Source organism: Perognathus longimembris, chromosome 13, assembly GCF_023159225.1.
Source record: "Perognathus longimembris pacificus isolate PPM17 chromosome 13, ASM2315922v1, whole genome shotgun sequence".
NCBI lineage: Eukaryota > Metazoa > Chordata > Mammalia > Rodentia > Heteromyidae > Perognathus > Perognathus longimembris.
In genome coordinates this window covers 50,972,234-50,989,823 of record NC_063173.1, presented here as the reverse complement: position 1 = coordinate 50,989,823, position 17,590 = coordinate 50,972,234, and the positions used below count along the sequence as shown (strand labels likewise).

Sequence of the window (17,590 nt, the reverse complement as noted above, 5' to 3'; positions counted from 1 at the left end):
ACTGGCCAAAAAAAAAAAAAAAAAAAGTATGTAGTTTAACTGTATAACTGTGAGCATATTATCCACATTTTCCCTTAACAATCATTTAGAAAGAGAAATATGACTTTAGGTGTGCAACATCGAATTTCACCACTAAAGTAATTGCCAACTTGTCTTACCCCCTCAGATTTCACCTTCTGAGCCAAATTCTTCACCTGTCATATCAGATGCATCACTATAATGAAAACCAATATTCTAAGTAACATTTTTTTCTGAAACAAATGATAATTCTAATTCTTTTCCTTTTAAATATAAAAGCCCAACAAAATTGCATCGTACAAAATGCCACATCTGTGGAGTTTTTAACCTTGTATTTTCTTTCTCAAAAGGCAGAATAAAGATTGTGTTCCAGTCATCACTTGAGTCGATTCACATTGTCTGATTCCATTTACCTCCACTGAGAAAGAGAAGAAAACAACGAAGATGTCAGGGCAAAACTACTCCAGGCCTACCGAGTTCCTGTTTGTTGGCTTCACAGATTCTCTCCCTCTCAGAGTCACGCTGTTCTTCATATTCCTCACCGTCTACTCTTTAACTGTGGTGGGAAACATGGGCTTAATCATTCTAGTGAATACAGTTTCAAGCCTACAAACCCCTATGTATTACTTCCTTGGCAACTTGTCTTTCCTAGACATCAGTTACTCCACAGCAATCGCCCCCAAAATGCTGGCCAACTTCTTGGCTTCCAGAAGGAGCATCTCTTTCTATGGCTGCGTGGTGCAGATGCTTTTCTTCGCTTGCTTTGCAGACGCCGAGTGCCTCATCCTGGCCGCGATGGCCTATGACCGGTACGCGGCCATCTGCAGCCCCCTGCTCTACTCCAAGCTGGTGTCTCGCCGCGTCTGCCTGGGCCTCATTGTGCTGGCCTATTTCTGTGGCAGTGTCACTTCGCTGGTGCACGTCTCGCTCACCTTTCGGCTTCCCTTCTGTGCTTCCAACGTGGTCAATCATTTTTTCTGTGACATCCCTCCCCTCCTGGCTCTGGCCTGCTCAGACACCCACCTCAATGAGCTGCTGCTCTTTGCGTTATGCGGCACCATCCAGATCAGCACTTTCGTAGTCATATTCATCTCCTATGTCCGCATCTTTCTAACCGTGCTGAGCATCAAGTCCTCAGGAGGCAGGAGCAAAACCTTCTCCACCTGCGCATCCCACCTGACAGCCGTCACTTTGTTCTATGGGACCCTGCTGTTCACGTACTTGCGCCCCACCACCAGCTATGGCCCGGACAGTGATAAGGTCGTGGCAGTGTTTTACACTGTTGTCTTTCCTATGTTTAACCCAATGATTTATAGCTTCAGGAACAAGGACGTGAAGAATGCCCTTAAAAAGCTTTTTGAAAGAAAATGGATTTTCAAATGAGTAAGAAGTTAACCTCTTCAATTTCTTTTACACACATGTTATGGGTTCCAGCTTGAAAAATTCAGTGAAATATTACCCTCCATTCCTGCTCTGTAGCTATTGTAAATGACATTTTTACTTACTGTTTCTTTTTTTAAACTTAATATAGAGAAACACTGCTTTTTTTTTTTGCATATTAACCTGGTTCCTGCAACTTTACTAAATTTATTCACTCAGTTTTCATGAGATATTTAGTTTTCTCTATGAATAAGATCATGTTATCTCAGATAAGGACAATTTAAACATTGACTTTTATAAGTCTTATTTCTTTCTCTTAAATATTCGTTCTAGCTAGGATTTCTGTACTACGAGGACTAGTAGTGGTGCAAGCAGTCATCCTCCATTTGCTACAGGTCTTAGAGGCCAATGCCTGCAACACTGTTCCACTCAGTAGGACATTAGCTGCTGAGTTTTCCTATGTAGCTTTATTGTGTGAAGACAATTTCTTTTTGTATCTAAAAGAAATAACTTTTATTCACTTAGGGTAAGTCATCTACAAAAATAGTCTATTGCATTTATATTCTCATTAAGGAAAATGGGTGAACCATTGCATATATTTCAGTGGCTGCTCAATATTCCACACGTTATAACACAGACCAGTAACAACTCCTACACCAAAACAATGCTTCATGTGTATATCCAACTTATTGTTACTCTTATAGTTATTTTTCACCCACATATACCTTTTAGTAATATACTGTTTGTGGATGGAAATGAATTTCCTGAACTTTATATATACATTTCAAAATGGCTTGGTAGAAAGGTCATTTATTAATCTCAGACTACTGGTATGATGGGTGGCCTATGAAAGCTTCCCTATTCACAGAGCTTATTAATTCTTCATTAATCATATTACACAGTTTCTCATCCATATTCACATTTTACCTAAACATAGCAGAATAGTACCTCATCTGAAATTTATCATTTTGATGTCAAAGAATGAAGCACATTCCAACAATATATACGAAAAAGTAGCCATGCACATACAATAGATTTTCCCCATAGTGATTCGGACAGCTGCCTCCTTGGTCCCTGTAATTTAGTTGAAGAAAGATAAATCAATTACTATTAGGTTATTACTTAATCACTCAGCCATTGGCAACTTGCATCATTTATTCAGTGCTGTGTAAAACATTTTATTGGATGATAGATTCACTGATGGCTCCAAATTTCCTAACAATTTAAATTACCATTGTAAACATGTTTGAGATTCTACTTCAAATGTAAAAGGTATGTAACTTTCTTCCATTCTTTGCAAAATTGACATGTCCTCCCATTATGCAATTTAAGGTGTTAGAAATTAAATACAACGTATTCTGCTCCAACTGATTTGGATAACTAGAGTATAAAACCACAGATCTCTTCCAGAAAAAGGCTTGGACACCAATGTAGGTTTCTAGAATAATGCTGTTTCCATGACGTGACAACAAAACATTTATCTTCTCTTCTTTTAATGATTTCTTGAGCATCTTAGACCAGAAGGGATAGTGTCAATCCTATAATGCACTGTGAAGACCATGGCTGTACAATGTTTATCTTGCACTGTTTTTCAATAATAGAGCAATTGTTATTTTTTCATTGCTCCAAGTTTTACAGTTTCTAAGAAAAAAAATTATTGTCCTGAATTAGAAGAAATTAGCTCTTCTCAGATGAATGTTTAAATGCATACAACAATACAATTAAAAACAAAGAGGAGGGCTGGGGATATAGCCTAGTGGCAAGAGTGCCTGCCTCGGATACACGAGGCCCTAGGTTCGATTCCCCAGCACCACATATACAGAAAACGGCCAGAAGCGGCGCTGTGGCTCAAGTGGCACAGTGCTAGCCTTGAGCAGGAAGAAGCCAGGGATGGTGCTCGGGCCCTGAGTCCAAGGCCCAGGACTGGCCAAAAAAACAAAGAGGAATCATCAGATGAATAATAATATTCTTAAGTATTTCTAGCTGAAACACAGGTCAGTCTGACTTTGAAGTAATATCTCACTGCATAATTCTAGGTTCATGCCAGTTAGGTGACATGTATAGTTCTGTAAAGAAAGTTGATGGAATGTATTGAGTCAAGTTGTCTTTGATAATAAAGCCATTTTCACAGTATTATTTCTGATGACATCTGTGGAATATCTTTTTTGTTTTATAGTGTCTTTTTTATTCTTCTGTGATGATGTGATTTTTATTGTGAAGGCCTTTACTTTCATGATTTGGTTGACTGAGAAACATTTTGTTGATTATTTTTGAGGATTAGCCAATCTAACAATACCCTTTATTTCTCAGGTTGGTTCTTGCCAGTCCTCCTCATTTCTTTGTGTAGACCCTACGCCTTCTGGCATGACATTCCTCCTAACTGAAGGGCATCCTTTATCATTTCATGTATTGCAGGTCTACTGGTGATGAATTCTTTCAGCTTTTATGTGTCCGATGTATTTTATTTTGTTTTTACTTTTAAAAGACTTAAAATTTTTTTTTTTTGCTGGGCTCAGTAATTGCACAAAAGAAAAAAAAACGTACAAATTAAATATCTGTTCGACTCTTTAAAACCATGGTGTCATAATTTGTTTACCTTAATAATTTTTTAATGGTTTTTAAACCTTAGAAAAGTTGGAAGCACTTTTTGTTGGATGCATTTATAAGGACCTTGTTTATTTTAAAGTGTTATCTTTTAAAAAATAATTGTAAATAAGTTCTATATCAAGAGATACCACTGCTAACTTTCACATATTGCTGCTTTATTCAGAAACTCATTCTTAGCTGTCATAATTTCCTTTTGTATAGTATACATTCTCCCATTATATATTATGTGGCCATACACACACACATACACACACACACACACACACACACACACACAGAGAGAGAGAGAGAGAGAGAGAGTTTGGTTTGCCATTGTTAGTTACACCTCTGAATGATTTAATGATTTTGTTACTATGCTTTCTAGAATTTTAAGCAATGTTGATTTTTATATTATTTTAAAGTGAATACCTCTGAGTTCTTGTTTCCTCAACCTTGATGATAAGAGTATATTCATTTTTAAGTCCTATTGGAAACTGTGGTTGATCTTGTGAATGCAATTCATTCAGGTTGGTCAGAGCTTTCATTTAAATCAAGGAAGACTGACAATATCAGCTTTCCATTATAAACCTGGAAACTCAAGACCATCAAATCAACTATTGTAGGTGACTGTCTACAGAATTTTTTTCAAGCATTGTGGCTTAATTTTTCTACTTGTGAATTTCCATTGTTACTACTGCCTTGAGACATATTAACCAAAGTGAATACACAGTGGGTCTCATTAGCAATAATATGTGGGGCAGTTTTTAGGTTGAATGTAAAGAGTAATTACTACTGAAGTAAAAGCATCACAAGTAATGATTATCCTGAGAGAGAGGACCAATGAACACATGCCATGGAAGTTGGACACTGGTAATTAATCCCTTTGAAATTGTACTTACTGTTTTTTGACAGTGGGGAAAAATGTTCAGTAGTTGAATGTTTTCTACTTCTTACTGAATCTCTCTCTAGAGCAGTGAAGTGCATTGTGGATAATTATGAGTTGAAATATTTTTTTCATTCTTTTATGTAAAATAATCTTCAGAAGTGACCTTACAAAGGAGTTGTTTAATTACATATATCTTGCCTACTAGCACACAAAAAGTGATCCTGAAGTGAATATTAGCATACTTAATGTTAACTGTTATGTAAGTAATATTCACAGCAGTATTTGAAATCTACAGAGAGGAAATATGTATAATCATGCAAGAAACTGAGTTTAGCATTTTAAAATACATTTAAAATTTAGCCAAATCATTTCATTCATTTATTTATTCAGTATTTATAAATATTTACTTAGTGTGCATAGGTAACCAGGTCCATAATTTCAAAAGTAAATATTTTAAAAGCATTTACTAGAAAAATAAAAAAGAAATACAGAGTGAAAAATGACAAATTCTTTTATATTAGTACATTCTGTAAATATAATGAAGATTTTTCTAAAAATATACTTCAAAACATTTTTGAATTTCCAGGTTTTATGTATGCATTTTCTTAATTAGCTAGCTAGTTTGTTTTTAGCTAGTGGACAATGCAACAATTCCATGTGCTAAAATCATGATCAGCAGCTCACTTATGGACAAAATTTGCTCAAACATCTTTTTACAAGTGTTTTTCTCTCTAGTGCCTTGATAACAAGTGAATAAGTGACATGAAAATGTACACATTGCCACCTTACCTCAGATGGTTTCATGTCTCTTGAAAAGTACTCGGAGACTACAATCTGGAGTCTCCAATGGACAAAAGAAGAACCTAAATCTTGGTGCCCACTCCATGATAATCAATATGGGTGTTTCTTCATAAGATGGTTAGATGGGAAAATCTGATCAAGTACAGAAATATAAAGAAGAAATTTTGTGGGTTATATGAAATTCTTTAGAGATGTCTTAAAAGCTAAAACAATGAAACACCTGCAAAACCTTTGAATGGAAAGGTGGGATGTCTCCTAAGGTGGAAGCAGCTTACAGATGTTGAAAATACTGGGGAACCTGAAGAAAATTTAGACTCTCCAGAATTAACTGAGGCACATCTTAATTCACACACACACACACACACACACACACACACACACACACACACACGAAAAGAATGGTACATAAAGAAAATATATGACAGTAACCCGAATTGATTTTATAAAGACTGACATGTCATTCTAGTATAGAAGATGCTCACCAATTGTTTGCATTATTTATACACATACATACATATATGTATGTGTGTGTCACACACATACACAAAATGCAAGTCTTTCTTTTTTTATATCCATGGCTTCAAACAGTAACTACAATCTAATGGAATCAGCTTTGATATGTTGGTTTTGAAAGTAGTATTGGGTGAGCTGTTGAGATTTTTCACTTTCTGTTTCAACAGCACTGGCAACTTTTAACAAATATAATAACGGCTTTCTGTGGTTTGTTAAGAAAGATAACGGTGAAGCACAATCTATCATTCAAGCTTTCTCTGGACTGGCAAGCCTTCAGTGCACTGGCCCCCTTATGTAATGCTTCTCGGGAACAAATGTAGGATTTTCACTTTATTTAACTAAGCACATTGCACACACCCTTTCAGGCTGGAGGCATTCACATTAAATTTGACCTTTTGGGAGACATGTACTGTATGGGAGGCATATTTTCACAAAATTCAGGGCAAGGTAAAGACAAGGTCCCACAATGATTTGGGAAAAAATGAGGCTCCCACAAGCCAGCCTAACTGACAGCTCATTTAGCATCTGCTGCCTTGTTTCACCAGTTCAGCTAGCCAGAACTAGAGGAATGTGGCTGGAATGTGTTAATTTGCGTTTACCCCTGGAGTGGGCGTTGACCCTGCTGTCAGTGATCAGAGAGTGAGTCTTACTCGGGTCTTTATCCAATCAGGTGGCTGTAGGAGGGGGAAAACTGTCAATTCTGTCCAATCAGGGGCTGGCGATTGTTGACCCGCTCCTGGACCCGGAAGCGTTCTTTAGGTCCGGGCTGTAATGTGGAACTCCCACGTGCTCCAGGCAGGGCTGCGGGAGTCTGTTTGCACTTCTATTTTCCTGAGCTCTGGCAGTGAGAAAGGACTGGGGGACGCGAGGAAGCTGGACATGGTGAGTTTGGGGATCATGTGGGGACCCCCTCTCTGGGAGGGTGAAGGGGTGTCAGGGCCCCGAAGGGGCTGCGATCGATGGGCCTGGATCTCCCCTTCAGCCCAGCTCTATGGTCTGCGGTGGGGGTCGGACCTGTGCTCCCGGCCCGTGGTCCTCGCTGTGCTTCCTGGTGAGACCTGGCCTCCTGTCCTGCGGCTGGACAGTGACAGGGGCCCATCCCAGAACCCAGCTCCCCAGGTTCTCCGCTCCCCAGATGGAGCTGCTGGGGGTGGGGGTAGGAGGGGATTGAGATTAACCAGAGGCGGGAGTGGGAAGTATGCAGACCTCTGGTCGTCCTCTCCTTCTTGTTTCCTCAGAGCGGACCTTATTACCCTGAATTTTCTTTTCCTTTCTTCCTTTTTGTGTCCTGGGGCTTGAACTCAGGGCTGAGTGCTATCCCTAATTTGTCGAGCTTAGGGCTAGCAGTCTTATCACTTGAGCCACAGCTCCATGTTATATGGCCAGCGCCATCATTGGCTGTTGAGGGGTGTCAGATTGACTCCATCTCAGTTAAAGAGAGCAGAAGCTGACTCCATCTTCACTAAGCTTTCCCCTGACCTTGAGCCTCAGGGTTGGGAGTGTGCCCTGTCTGCTCAGAAGCCAGGGAAGTTCCCCTTCACAATGATAAGATTGTCTAAACTGCTTGACCACCTGAGTTGTGGAAGGTTCAAGGAACATTCAAGGTTAAACCTGTGCCCTCTCATGAGTAGTCATGTCCACCTGTATCATGTGAGCCCCACCAAATCCATGCGCCAATTCTAACTAGAATGATAAGTTGGTTCAAACAGTTACTATGAGACAGACTGTAACTAGGCCACCTGCGTGTGACCTAGCATGCTCTGTAAGTGTTGTAACCTCATTGGCCACCTGCTTGTGGCAGGTTTGACTTTGTGATGTTTGCCTTTATAACCCCACCTGGAAGGTCCCTCATGGTCCCAGTTTCAGCTTCCGAGTATGGGCTGCGACCCTGGCCGGTTGGTTCGCTTTTTACTTCCCCAATAAATCTATCCTTTTATCATCTTTTCGCTGAAGACTGAGTGGTGGACTCTTGGAGGAACCAGGAATCCCCTCCCTTGGGGGAGGAAGGGACTCCCTTACACTCCAGTTCTGTCTTTTCAAAGAGATGCTTTATTGGAGATTAGAGTCTCACAGACATTCCTTTCCCAGGGCTAGCTTTGAACCGTGATCCAGGAATCTCAGCCTCTTGAGTAGCTACGATTTACAGGCATATGCCACCGGCTCCAGGCTTGTGAATTTTCTCAATAGTTGGAAGTAATGTCTCACATCTGTGACTAGCTGCCTCCCCCTCCCCTTCCCGGTCCTAGGTTTTCTAGGGCTGGCTGGAAATAAATCCCCAAATGTGTAGACATTACCCTCATTTACAATCATTCCAATGGTGACACCCGTGGCTTGGGGAGTGGGGATTCGGGAGATGTGTGTGGGATTCATGGTATTGCCTCTCTGACAGAATTGGTATCCTTGGTCTGTTTCTGGACAGTGTTTCCCAAAGTGACTTGTGGCTGGAGATAGGATAGTGTGGTTATTTTGAAAGGAGCACTGTGTTGATGGGACCGCCCAAACTGGCAAGTGAAGGCATCTCAAGGCAGAGGTAGAAAGGTGCTATTCTTTCAGGGAGGAGCAAAGGGGAGTTGGAAGATGAGGCAGAAGAGGAGTACTGGAGGGACAGCATCAGCTCCTAGATGAGGGGTCAGCCTGATCTCAGGGTGATGGTATAGGAAGGATTGTGAGCTTGTTCAGCTGGCCAGCGGGTCAGAGATCACAGGCCCAAAGGAAAGAAACTCGTCTTTGTCAGAGCTGTGTTTCTGCTAACCAATGGAATGAATGAATGTTTTTCTGAGACAGAAATGGGAATTTGGAGCATGTATGTCCTACATTATTGTGCATTTAAAAGGAAGACTAAGTGTAATGAGAAAGGCGTCTGCTTTTCACTGGGTGTTTTCTAGGTTTGCCAAACACATCCTCTAAAGCTCAGTCATTAACTTTGGCTTACAAATAATGCTGGCTTTTCTCATATGTATTTCACTTTATGCTTTTACTTGGTCATAATTTGTCCTTCATTCATCATACCAACAGCCTTGTCATTCAGGTGTGACTGTTTTGGCGAGTAAGATCTAACTGATGTGGTACATCTGTAAGAGCATTCTTCCTTGAATTTCTGATAGGACTAGTGTTTTCTCTGGGAAAATCAGCTGCTCTGATTCTCCAGGACAGAATAGACTGTGTAGTTTGTATTCTTTGGTCAGCACTCCTTATTAATCTTCACTGAGTCCAAAAACTTGGATAAACATAAAGCGTGCCATTGGAGAGAAACTGGGAACTGGAAGAATGAATCAAATAGAAAAATATGCTTAGCAAGCATAAGCCCCTGTGATTAAATCTCAGTGCTGAAAAAACAAAACGTAACTACTAATTAGATAAATAAATAATCCCCACAACAAAAATAACTGATGGGAAAAGCCCTTTGAATGTGGTCAATAGGAGAAAGCATTCCTCATTTCTAGTTCTAGTCAGTAGCACAAGAGGTCAGTTGCTGGTTAGGAAGTTGAGATTTCAGTATGAATAATAGTCTGAGGTTCTAAGTTCAAAGACTTACTGGCAGAAAGAGAATGGGGAGAAAGAGGGGAGAGGAGAGGCGGAGAGAAGAGAATTGAGGTGAAGGACTACTGGAGAGATTTTCTTTTTTTTTATCTGAAAATAATATTTATTGACTGCCTACTAGCCCCAGACACTAGAGATCCAACAGCAGAATAACAAGCTTTTGAAAACTTCCTGTAAGCTGAGAAAATTCCAAGGAGGATTTTTACAGGTACTAGTTGAAGAAAATCCATCAAAGAAATATATTGAGCAATACTGAACCAATGATATTCCTCTTTTGCACAACATAGGCATTTAATACTGGTGTTCTGTGTACATCTTTTCTGTATGACATGAATGGAGGCATGAGTTGCCAATGGATCTCTAGCAAAATAACTACCAATTCCAAAAAAGGAGAAAAATGTCCCCAAAGAAGCCAAGACCAGATGTTTCAACCCATACTCTTGAACACTACACAGACAGCTAATGTGATTTCCTCACCTTTCTTCCCCAAGTTGAGAATTTCCTATAGTACTTCTGAGCTATAGGAGAAGTTACCCCAATATGGTATAGAACATTTTCAGTCTATCTTGATGTCCAAAGATGGAAATATAAACACAATGTCAAAAACCTAGTTGAGTGGGTGGTACCTTGAGAATAGAGTGTCTTTTTTGAGAGCCATTTTACTTAGGAAATGACTGAGATGACATCACATATTGTTCTTAGATGAATTTTGTAGCAGTAAGTGGGAAGGAAGAAACCACAGAACTGTAGGAAAGTTGCTGTCATTCAATATTTCTCAGATTGAACTCCGGGGCTGGGTACTGTGCCAGACGGTTTTTTTGTTTGTTTGTTTGTTTGTTTACATATATATTCACATTTTTATTATCAAACATGTACAGAGAGGTTATAGTTTCATACGTTAGCCATTGGATACATTACTTGTACTGTTTGTTTTCTCATCCCTCGTACTCCCCCACCTGCCTCCTCCCCCTTTCCCTTTCCCCCCATGAGGTGTTCAGTTCACTTACACCAAACAGTTTTGCAAGTATTGCTTTTGTAGTTGTTTTTCTTTTTTTACCCTGTGTCTATCAATTTTGGTATTCCCTTTCAATTTCCTAGTTCTAATACCAGTATACATGGTTTCCAATATACTCAGATAAGATTACAGAGATAGTGTAGGTACAACCACGGGAAGGTGATACAAGAACATCGTCAATAATAGTAGCTACAGATACACATGGGACGTTGAAAGTAGTTAAAACTGTGATATAACAATCGTTTCCATAACATGGAGTTCATTTCACTTAGCATCATCTTATGTGATCATAAGGGTATAGCTATTGGGCTCTTGTGATCCTCTGCTGTGACTTGCCTATACCTGTACTAATTATATCCAATAAGGGAAACCATAGAGTCCATGTTTCTTTGGGTCTGGCTCACTTCACTTAGTATAATTTTTTCTAAGTCCTTCCATTTCCTTACAAATGGGACAATGTCATTCTTCCTGATAGAGGCATAAAATTCCATTGTGTATATGTACCACATTTTCCTGATCCATTTGTCTACTGAGGGGCATCTGGGTTGGTTCCAGATGAGATTTTCTTTTTCATATGCAATGTGGGGAATATTACCAAAAGACATTTCTATTGAAAGGCAATGCCACTGAAGTGCCTGGGTTGAGTGGCATAAGAGAATGTATTATGGTATAAAACCCTCCACACAAGGGTGTGTAAGAGCCTTTGATTTGTTCGAGGTTATTTTTGAGGCAATACTTAATTTTCCAGCCAGGAATATGGCTGGGTATAGGCTTCTCATCATGGCTAGGATGATAGTTGTTTGCCTCTAACTCTAGCTTTTCTCACTGAGATGGTGTGTCCTGATTAAACAAGACCAAGTTTTGTGTGTTTGAGAGATGTAGTCTGCGAGTAGAATGATTTTTAAGGATTGTTAATGGGTCAGTTTCTACCACAGAGATCCTAAAACCTTGGGGCATCCAGAACAACTGGAATCTCTGGTTGTTCTAATGTCTCTTTCTGGCATATAAGAAACATGAGACTTTTTCAAGATAACTACTTTGAGCAGTTAAAAAAGACCTCAGGAAAAAATCCACAATAAACTTTCTGAATAAATGGATTGCAGATCTCCACAGGGTTCAAGGTGCAGGAATATCAGTGGAGTTTGTGTTATTGATCCTCCATTCTTGCCTAACTCTTTGCTTATTACCCGTGACTTTTAACCTATGTCACTTGGATGTTTTATGGATCAGAGACATGAATCATTATTTCTACATAGTTTTCATCTTGAGTAGATGTATCTTGGCAATTTTTCTATCATACACTTGCTTATTAACACACTTTGTACACTGATACTTTATACTGAGGCCATTGAAAAGTTTTTGCTTTATTGATTATCTTTTGACTCCAGTAAGAGGAAAATCTATCTTGAGATCTAAAGATGAATTGATTGTGACTTTCTAAATTTTGTACTCTTTGGTTATTGCGAGACAAGGCTTTGGTATGTGCCTTAGAATTGGCTATATAGCCCACTGTTATTATTACAAACATTCAACACCGTATATGAGAAAGTGACCTGGTTTCATATTTCTATTTGAACAGTAAAGAAGGGAATATTGCTCATGTTTCCAAGTAGATATGAATTTGTTGTTTCCTTGTGTATTAGGAAGGTATGATTCTGACCACCATTGCATGATGCTTGATCTGTCACAAATCAGTTTTATGTTTTTACTTGTAGGAATGTAACTAAGTACTATTTGAACATTATCTGTTTCAAGGTGGAATTTGATTATCTAAAGGATCATATAATCCATATGAGACAAAAGACCTCTTTTCATTTTGTTGTTTTGTTTCTCATTTATTTTGGGGGAAGCTCTCTGATATGTAGCCCAAGGCAGCCTTGAATCATTATACTCCTACCTCAACCCTATAGAGCTCTAGTTACAGGATTTTGCTTCTTGAAAGGCTTCAGGTTAGCATTTCTTGTTACAATAATGTTGGCTGTTGCCATCCATACTACATTTTGTAAACTTACATGATTGTTTTAACATATATTGTAGGAAATACAAAAATGTGGACATCCGTGTAAGTGTTAACACTTGGTAGAAACAAACCTTTTCTAAAAAGATACATCACTCTTCTCTTGGTTTATTTCCCTTTGATGTTCTAAGAAAACAAACTCTGTAGTTATTTGTGCATTGTTCTGCATTAATCTTTTGCTTTTAAATAAAGTTGTTTTATAAGACACCAGAGACAAATTCTAATGTATATCTGGTGTAATAGTAACAGAGCTGCACAATACCTCTTCCACATAAATTCTGGCAGGAGGTGTTAAATATTATCTCCTCCACTGGGTCATTAGAGGTCAATGAAAGTGCATTTTGCTGTCTGAGCAGGGAAGCTCCCTCTGACAAACAGTGCAGAACTAGGAAAACAACAGAGATTGTGAGAATGAACAGCTTATTTACAATATCATAATGTTGGGATGCAGTTTTTCAAAACAGTCTTCTTTGTAAAGTTAGTCTGGTGAGTTCCACACCAATAGCAGTTTCAAATACAGATGGGCCTGAAACTTTATTCTTATGTATATCCAATAATCAATTTAATGATTTCTAGTGTTACTGGTCATGGGTACTTGTTTATATGTGAATTTGTTTATGGGATGAGTTAGAATTTTTGTGTGCAAATTGTAATCGTTTGGAACAGCTACATTAACAGATACTCATGATCTTCTCCCAGTTTAACAAATGTTTCCAAAGTACTTTCAGAATTGGTATGGTAGATTCTCAATATTTTTCTCAAGAGCAGGAGTGTAGTGGTCATGAGTATCTGGATAATTCATCGTCATGTACATTTGCATGAAATCTGTCTATCTGATGCCACGTTGTTCACCATTCTCTTTGGAAATGTATGTGGGATGTTTAAGGAGCCTGTGACCTTTGAGGATGTGGCCATAAACTTCACCGTGGAAGAATGGGCTTTGCTGGATTATTCCGAAAAGAAACTTTACAGAAATGTGATGTTGGAAACTTTCAGGAACCTGATTTTTATAGGTAAACATGGTTTGCGTTATTGCTTTTGTTACTTTTGAACTACTGGTTCTTCATCATCTGTACTATTGCACTATTTGGATGATGACAATGGAATTTTTATGAGTTGAAAATTCTATTCATAATCACATAATACCATGAATGCAACTCGATCTAAGTTTTAAAAATAATACCATCTAAGCCAATGGTTTCCCTGTGTCTCTATTATAGGGATAGCAAAGGAAGGAATGGATGTTAAAGATGACTACACAAATCTCAAGAGAAAAGTTCGGTAAGGTAGCCACTGTTGACTCACACCTGTAATCCTAGCTACTTAGAGGCTTAGATTCAGACGATCAAAGAAAAGTTTGTGACATTCCTTTTCCCAAATCAGTACAAAACGTAGCTAGAAGTGTGGCTCAGGTGCTAGAGCACCAGCCAAGTAAGCAGGTGACCCTGATTTCAAAACCTGGTACTAAAAGAAAAAAAAGGTCATCTTATTTGCACCAAGAAGGTAACACACTTCACTTAGGTACTATGAAGTCATAGCACATTTAAAAACCAACAAATGATATAAGCATAGCTGGAAATTGATTTAGCCTTAGAACTTTTTTTCTCTAAATCTGCATATATGTTGAGCATCCAGAATTAGACAATTCAAAATCTGAAACATGCCAATACTGTGAATAGAAGGGCACTAGGAAGGTACAAGAAATATTTTCCAATGGCTCAATATATAATAAAACTCCTCTATGCATAAATATATGTTATCAAGTGTCTTCAGATGTTGTGTGCCAAGCATATATGAAGTGCAAAATAATTTTTATGTACCTCACACATTGCAATATGTCTCATAGATATATTCAAGGATTATAAATCCAGCATGCCTTTGGTCCTTAGCTTCTCATTCTGTAAGTTGATCTAACAGTTGCACAGCATGATTAGAGATAGTTAACATGGAAATAATGTTGATCAGACACATATAAATACCTCTGTTTAGGTAATCTCAAGCCCTGATGCAGAAACTAGTCCATAACTAAAGGCCCATATATTATTATAAGATTTAAAACTACCATTAATAAATCATTTATGGGTCAAACAGTAATAATTCCCTCTTCCTGTTTTACAGCACTGAAAGACTAAAGAAACTCTGTGAACCTAAACAGGATATTTACTATTCAGAATCTGTCCATCAACCTCCATACCCTACTGTGAATACTAAACCACTTTTTGGAGAAACAGCATGCAAAAATTGTATGGAAGTCCCCATCAATGAAGACCTCAAAGGTCACACAGGTCACAAAACATGTATGGATCAGGAATATCGAGAAAACCCACATACTCATCAGCAATGTGATCAGCCTTGCCTTTATTCTTTTCGCTTTGAGAGACAGGAAGAGAGAGAAACTGGAGAGGCTCAACCATGTGCTGACACATTCAAGTGCATCACCAAAGCCATGTTGGCGGGTTCTGATGAGAATCATGAGAGCACTGAAGTTAAACACCATGAGTACAATTGGTGTGGGAAAGCTTCCAGGACACATGATGACATTCAAGTACGTGAAAGTCTTCACAGTGAAGGAAGCAAACAATTACGGTGTAAACAATATGAAGAAACTTTTAGATATTCCTTTCCCACACATAAACGAAATTGCACTGAAGGCAGACACCATGAATGTGAGCATTGTGAGGAGGCCTTCACTACGAGTGGTCGAGTTCAGGCTCATGCCAAACATGACATGGGAAGGAAACCCGACAGATGTAAGCAATTTGGCAAATCCTTCACCCCTTGCAAGCCTCAGGGTCATGAGAGGAGTCAAAAGGACCAGAAATCCTATGAATGTAAGCAATGTGGGATAGCTTTTAGTTGTTCTTGTAGCATTCAGAGACATGAAAGGATTCATGCTGGAGGGAATCCCCAAGAATCTAAGCAATGTTCTCAACCTGGTACTTCTCATGACCTCAAAGGACATGAAAAAACTCACCCTGGCGAGAAACTTTATGTATGCCAGCATTGTGACAAAGCCTTCACCTTGTACAAAACCCTGCAGATACATGAACGAATTCACACTGGATGGAAACTCAGTGATTGTAAGCATTGTGGGAAAGCCTTCACTTCTTCTAGTAAACTTAAGATCCATGAAAGAACTCACACTGGGGAGAAACCTTATGGATGTAAGCAATGTGGGAAGGCTTTCACATCATCTAGGTCCCTTCAGGTACATGAAAGAAACCACACAGGAGAGAGGCCCTTCAAATGTAAGCAATGTAAGCGAGACTTCACTTCTGTCAGGTACCTTCATATACATGAAAGAACTCACACTGGAGAGAACCCTTATGAATGTAAACAGTGCGGCAAAGCTTTTACATCTACCTGTCACCTTAAAATACATGAAAGAACTCACACTGGAGAGAAACCCTTTGGGTGTAAGGAGTGCGGGAAATCCTTTGCTTCTTCCACTTACCTCAAAAAACATGAAAGGAATCACACTGGAAACAAACCCTTTGGATGTAAGCAATGTGGGAAATCCTTCAATAGTTCCAGTTACCTTCAAATACATGAAAGAATTCACACTGGAGAGAAACCTTATAGATGCAATCAATGTGGGAAATCCTTCAATACTTCCAGTTACCTTCAGATGCACGAAAGAACTCACACAGGGGAGAAACCCTACATCTGTAAGCTATGCGGCAGAGCCTTCACATTTTGCAATTACCTCCAAAGACATGAGAGAACTCACAGTGGTGTGAAGCCCTACATATGTAAGCTGTGTGGCAAAGCCTTCAACAATTCAGGTGACCTTCAAAGGCATGAGAGAACTCACACTGGAGAGAAACCCTACACGTGTAAGCAATGTGACAAAGCTTTCATTTCTTCCAGTCGGCTTCAAGCACATATAAGAACTCACACTGGGGAGAAACGCTATGGATGTAAACAATGTGGGAAAGCGTACAAGTCTTCCAGTCACCTTAAAATACACAAAAGGAGTCACACTGGGGAGAAACCTTATGGGTGTAAGCAGTGCATGAAAGCCTTCACTTGTTCAAATGAACTTAAGAGGCACGAAAGGACCCATACTGGAGAGAAACCCTATGGATGTTGGCAGTGTGAGAAAGCCTTCACTTGCTTAAGTCACCTTAAGAGACATGAAACAAAACACACTGGTTAAAAAAATTATGAATACAATTTGTGAATTCCTTTATTTCTTGTGGTAACCTTCAGTTGCAGGAAAGAATATGACACCAGTGGACATAAACAATGTGAAATGCCTTCCCTCATGGTAATTGCCTTCAAATATAAGAAATAAAAAACCCATGATGATGTAAAACCTTATGGAGGTAAGCCATGTGATTTAATTCTGGCGTTCAGAGACATGGAAGAACCCATGAAAATAAGGAAGTAAAACTTCTGACCAAAGAAGGAAAGTTTTACCTTATCCTTGTCAGTTGAGAAAATTTTATACTGGATTATTACAGGAAATATGTAACATTAGAAGGCTTGAATATCACAAGACATTTCTAGCAATTATGAGACCAGTGTATTACAAACATATAGTGATGATACTTCTACTTAGTAGTGCTCAATTTGAACTATAGATATGAAAGAAGATGGTATGAAGAAATATCTTTTTTTTTAATTGAAAAAGTATATAGCTGGGCCCCAGTGGCTTATATGTCTCTTAGTCCAGCTACACAGGAAGCTGAGGGTCACAGTTCAAAGCCAGTCTAGGCAAGAAAGTCAATGAGATTCTTATGTCAAAAAGTTGGAAGTAGAGCTGTGGCTCAAGTGGTAGAGTTCTAGTCTTGAGCAAGCAACTCAGAGACAGTGCCCAGTCAGGGAGTTT

The 17,590-nt window shown here is 39.0% G+C and overlaps 2 protein-coding genes across 2 annotated transcripts; both read left to right on the top strand.

Moving 5' to 3' along the window:
- Positions 1 to 462: 462 nt before the first annotated feature.
- On the top strand, positions 463 to 1,401 carry LOC125362372 (olfactory receptor 5AS1-like). Its single transcript, XM_048361215.1, has one exon. It carries the CDS (start codon positions 463 to 465, stop codon positions 1,399 to 1,401), a length of 939 nt encoding a protein of 312 aa, XP_048217172.1.
- Positions 1,402 to 7,048: 5,647 nt separating this feature from the next.
- LOC125361594 (zinc finger protein 14-like) lies at positions 7,049 to 17,450 on the top strand. The gene is made up of 4 exons (XM_048360150.1): positions 7,049 to 7,066; positions 13,643 to 13,769; positions 13,977 to 14,037; positions 14,875 to 17,450. The coding sequence occupies exons 1-4, from the start codon at positions 7,064 to 7,066 to the stop codon at positions 16,913 to 16,915; spliced, it is 2,232 nt and encodes a 743-aa protein (XP_048216107.1). The 5' UTR covers positions 7,049 to 7,063; the 3' UTR covers positions 16,916 to 17,450.
- Positions 17,451 to 17,590: the final 140 nt, after the last annotated feature.

Coding starts and splice junctions, on each gene's coding strand:
- LOC125361594 (XM_048360150.1), top strand. Junction 13,770..13,976: donor CAGGAACCTGATTTTTATAG/GTAAACATGGTT, acceptor TCTCTATTATAG/GGATAGCAAAGGAAGGAATG. Junction 14,038..14,874: donor AATCTCAAGAGAAAAGTTCG/GTAAGGTAGCCA, acceptor CCTGTTTTACAG/CACTGAAAGACTAAAGAAAC.
- LOC125362372 (XM_048361215.1), top strand. CDS start 463: ATGTCAGGGCAAAACTACTCCAGGCCTACCGAGTTCCTGTTTGTTGGC.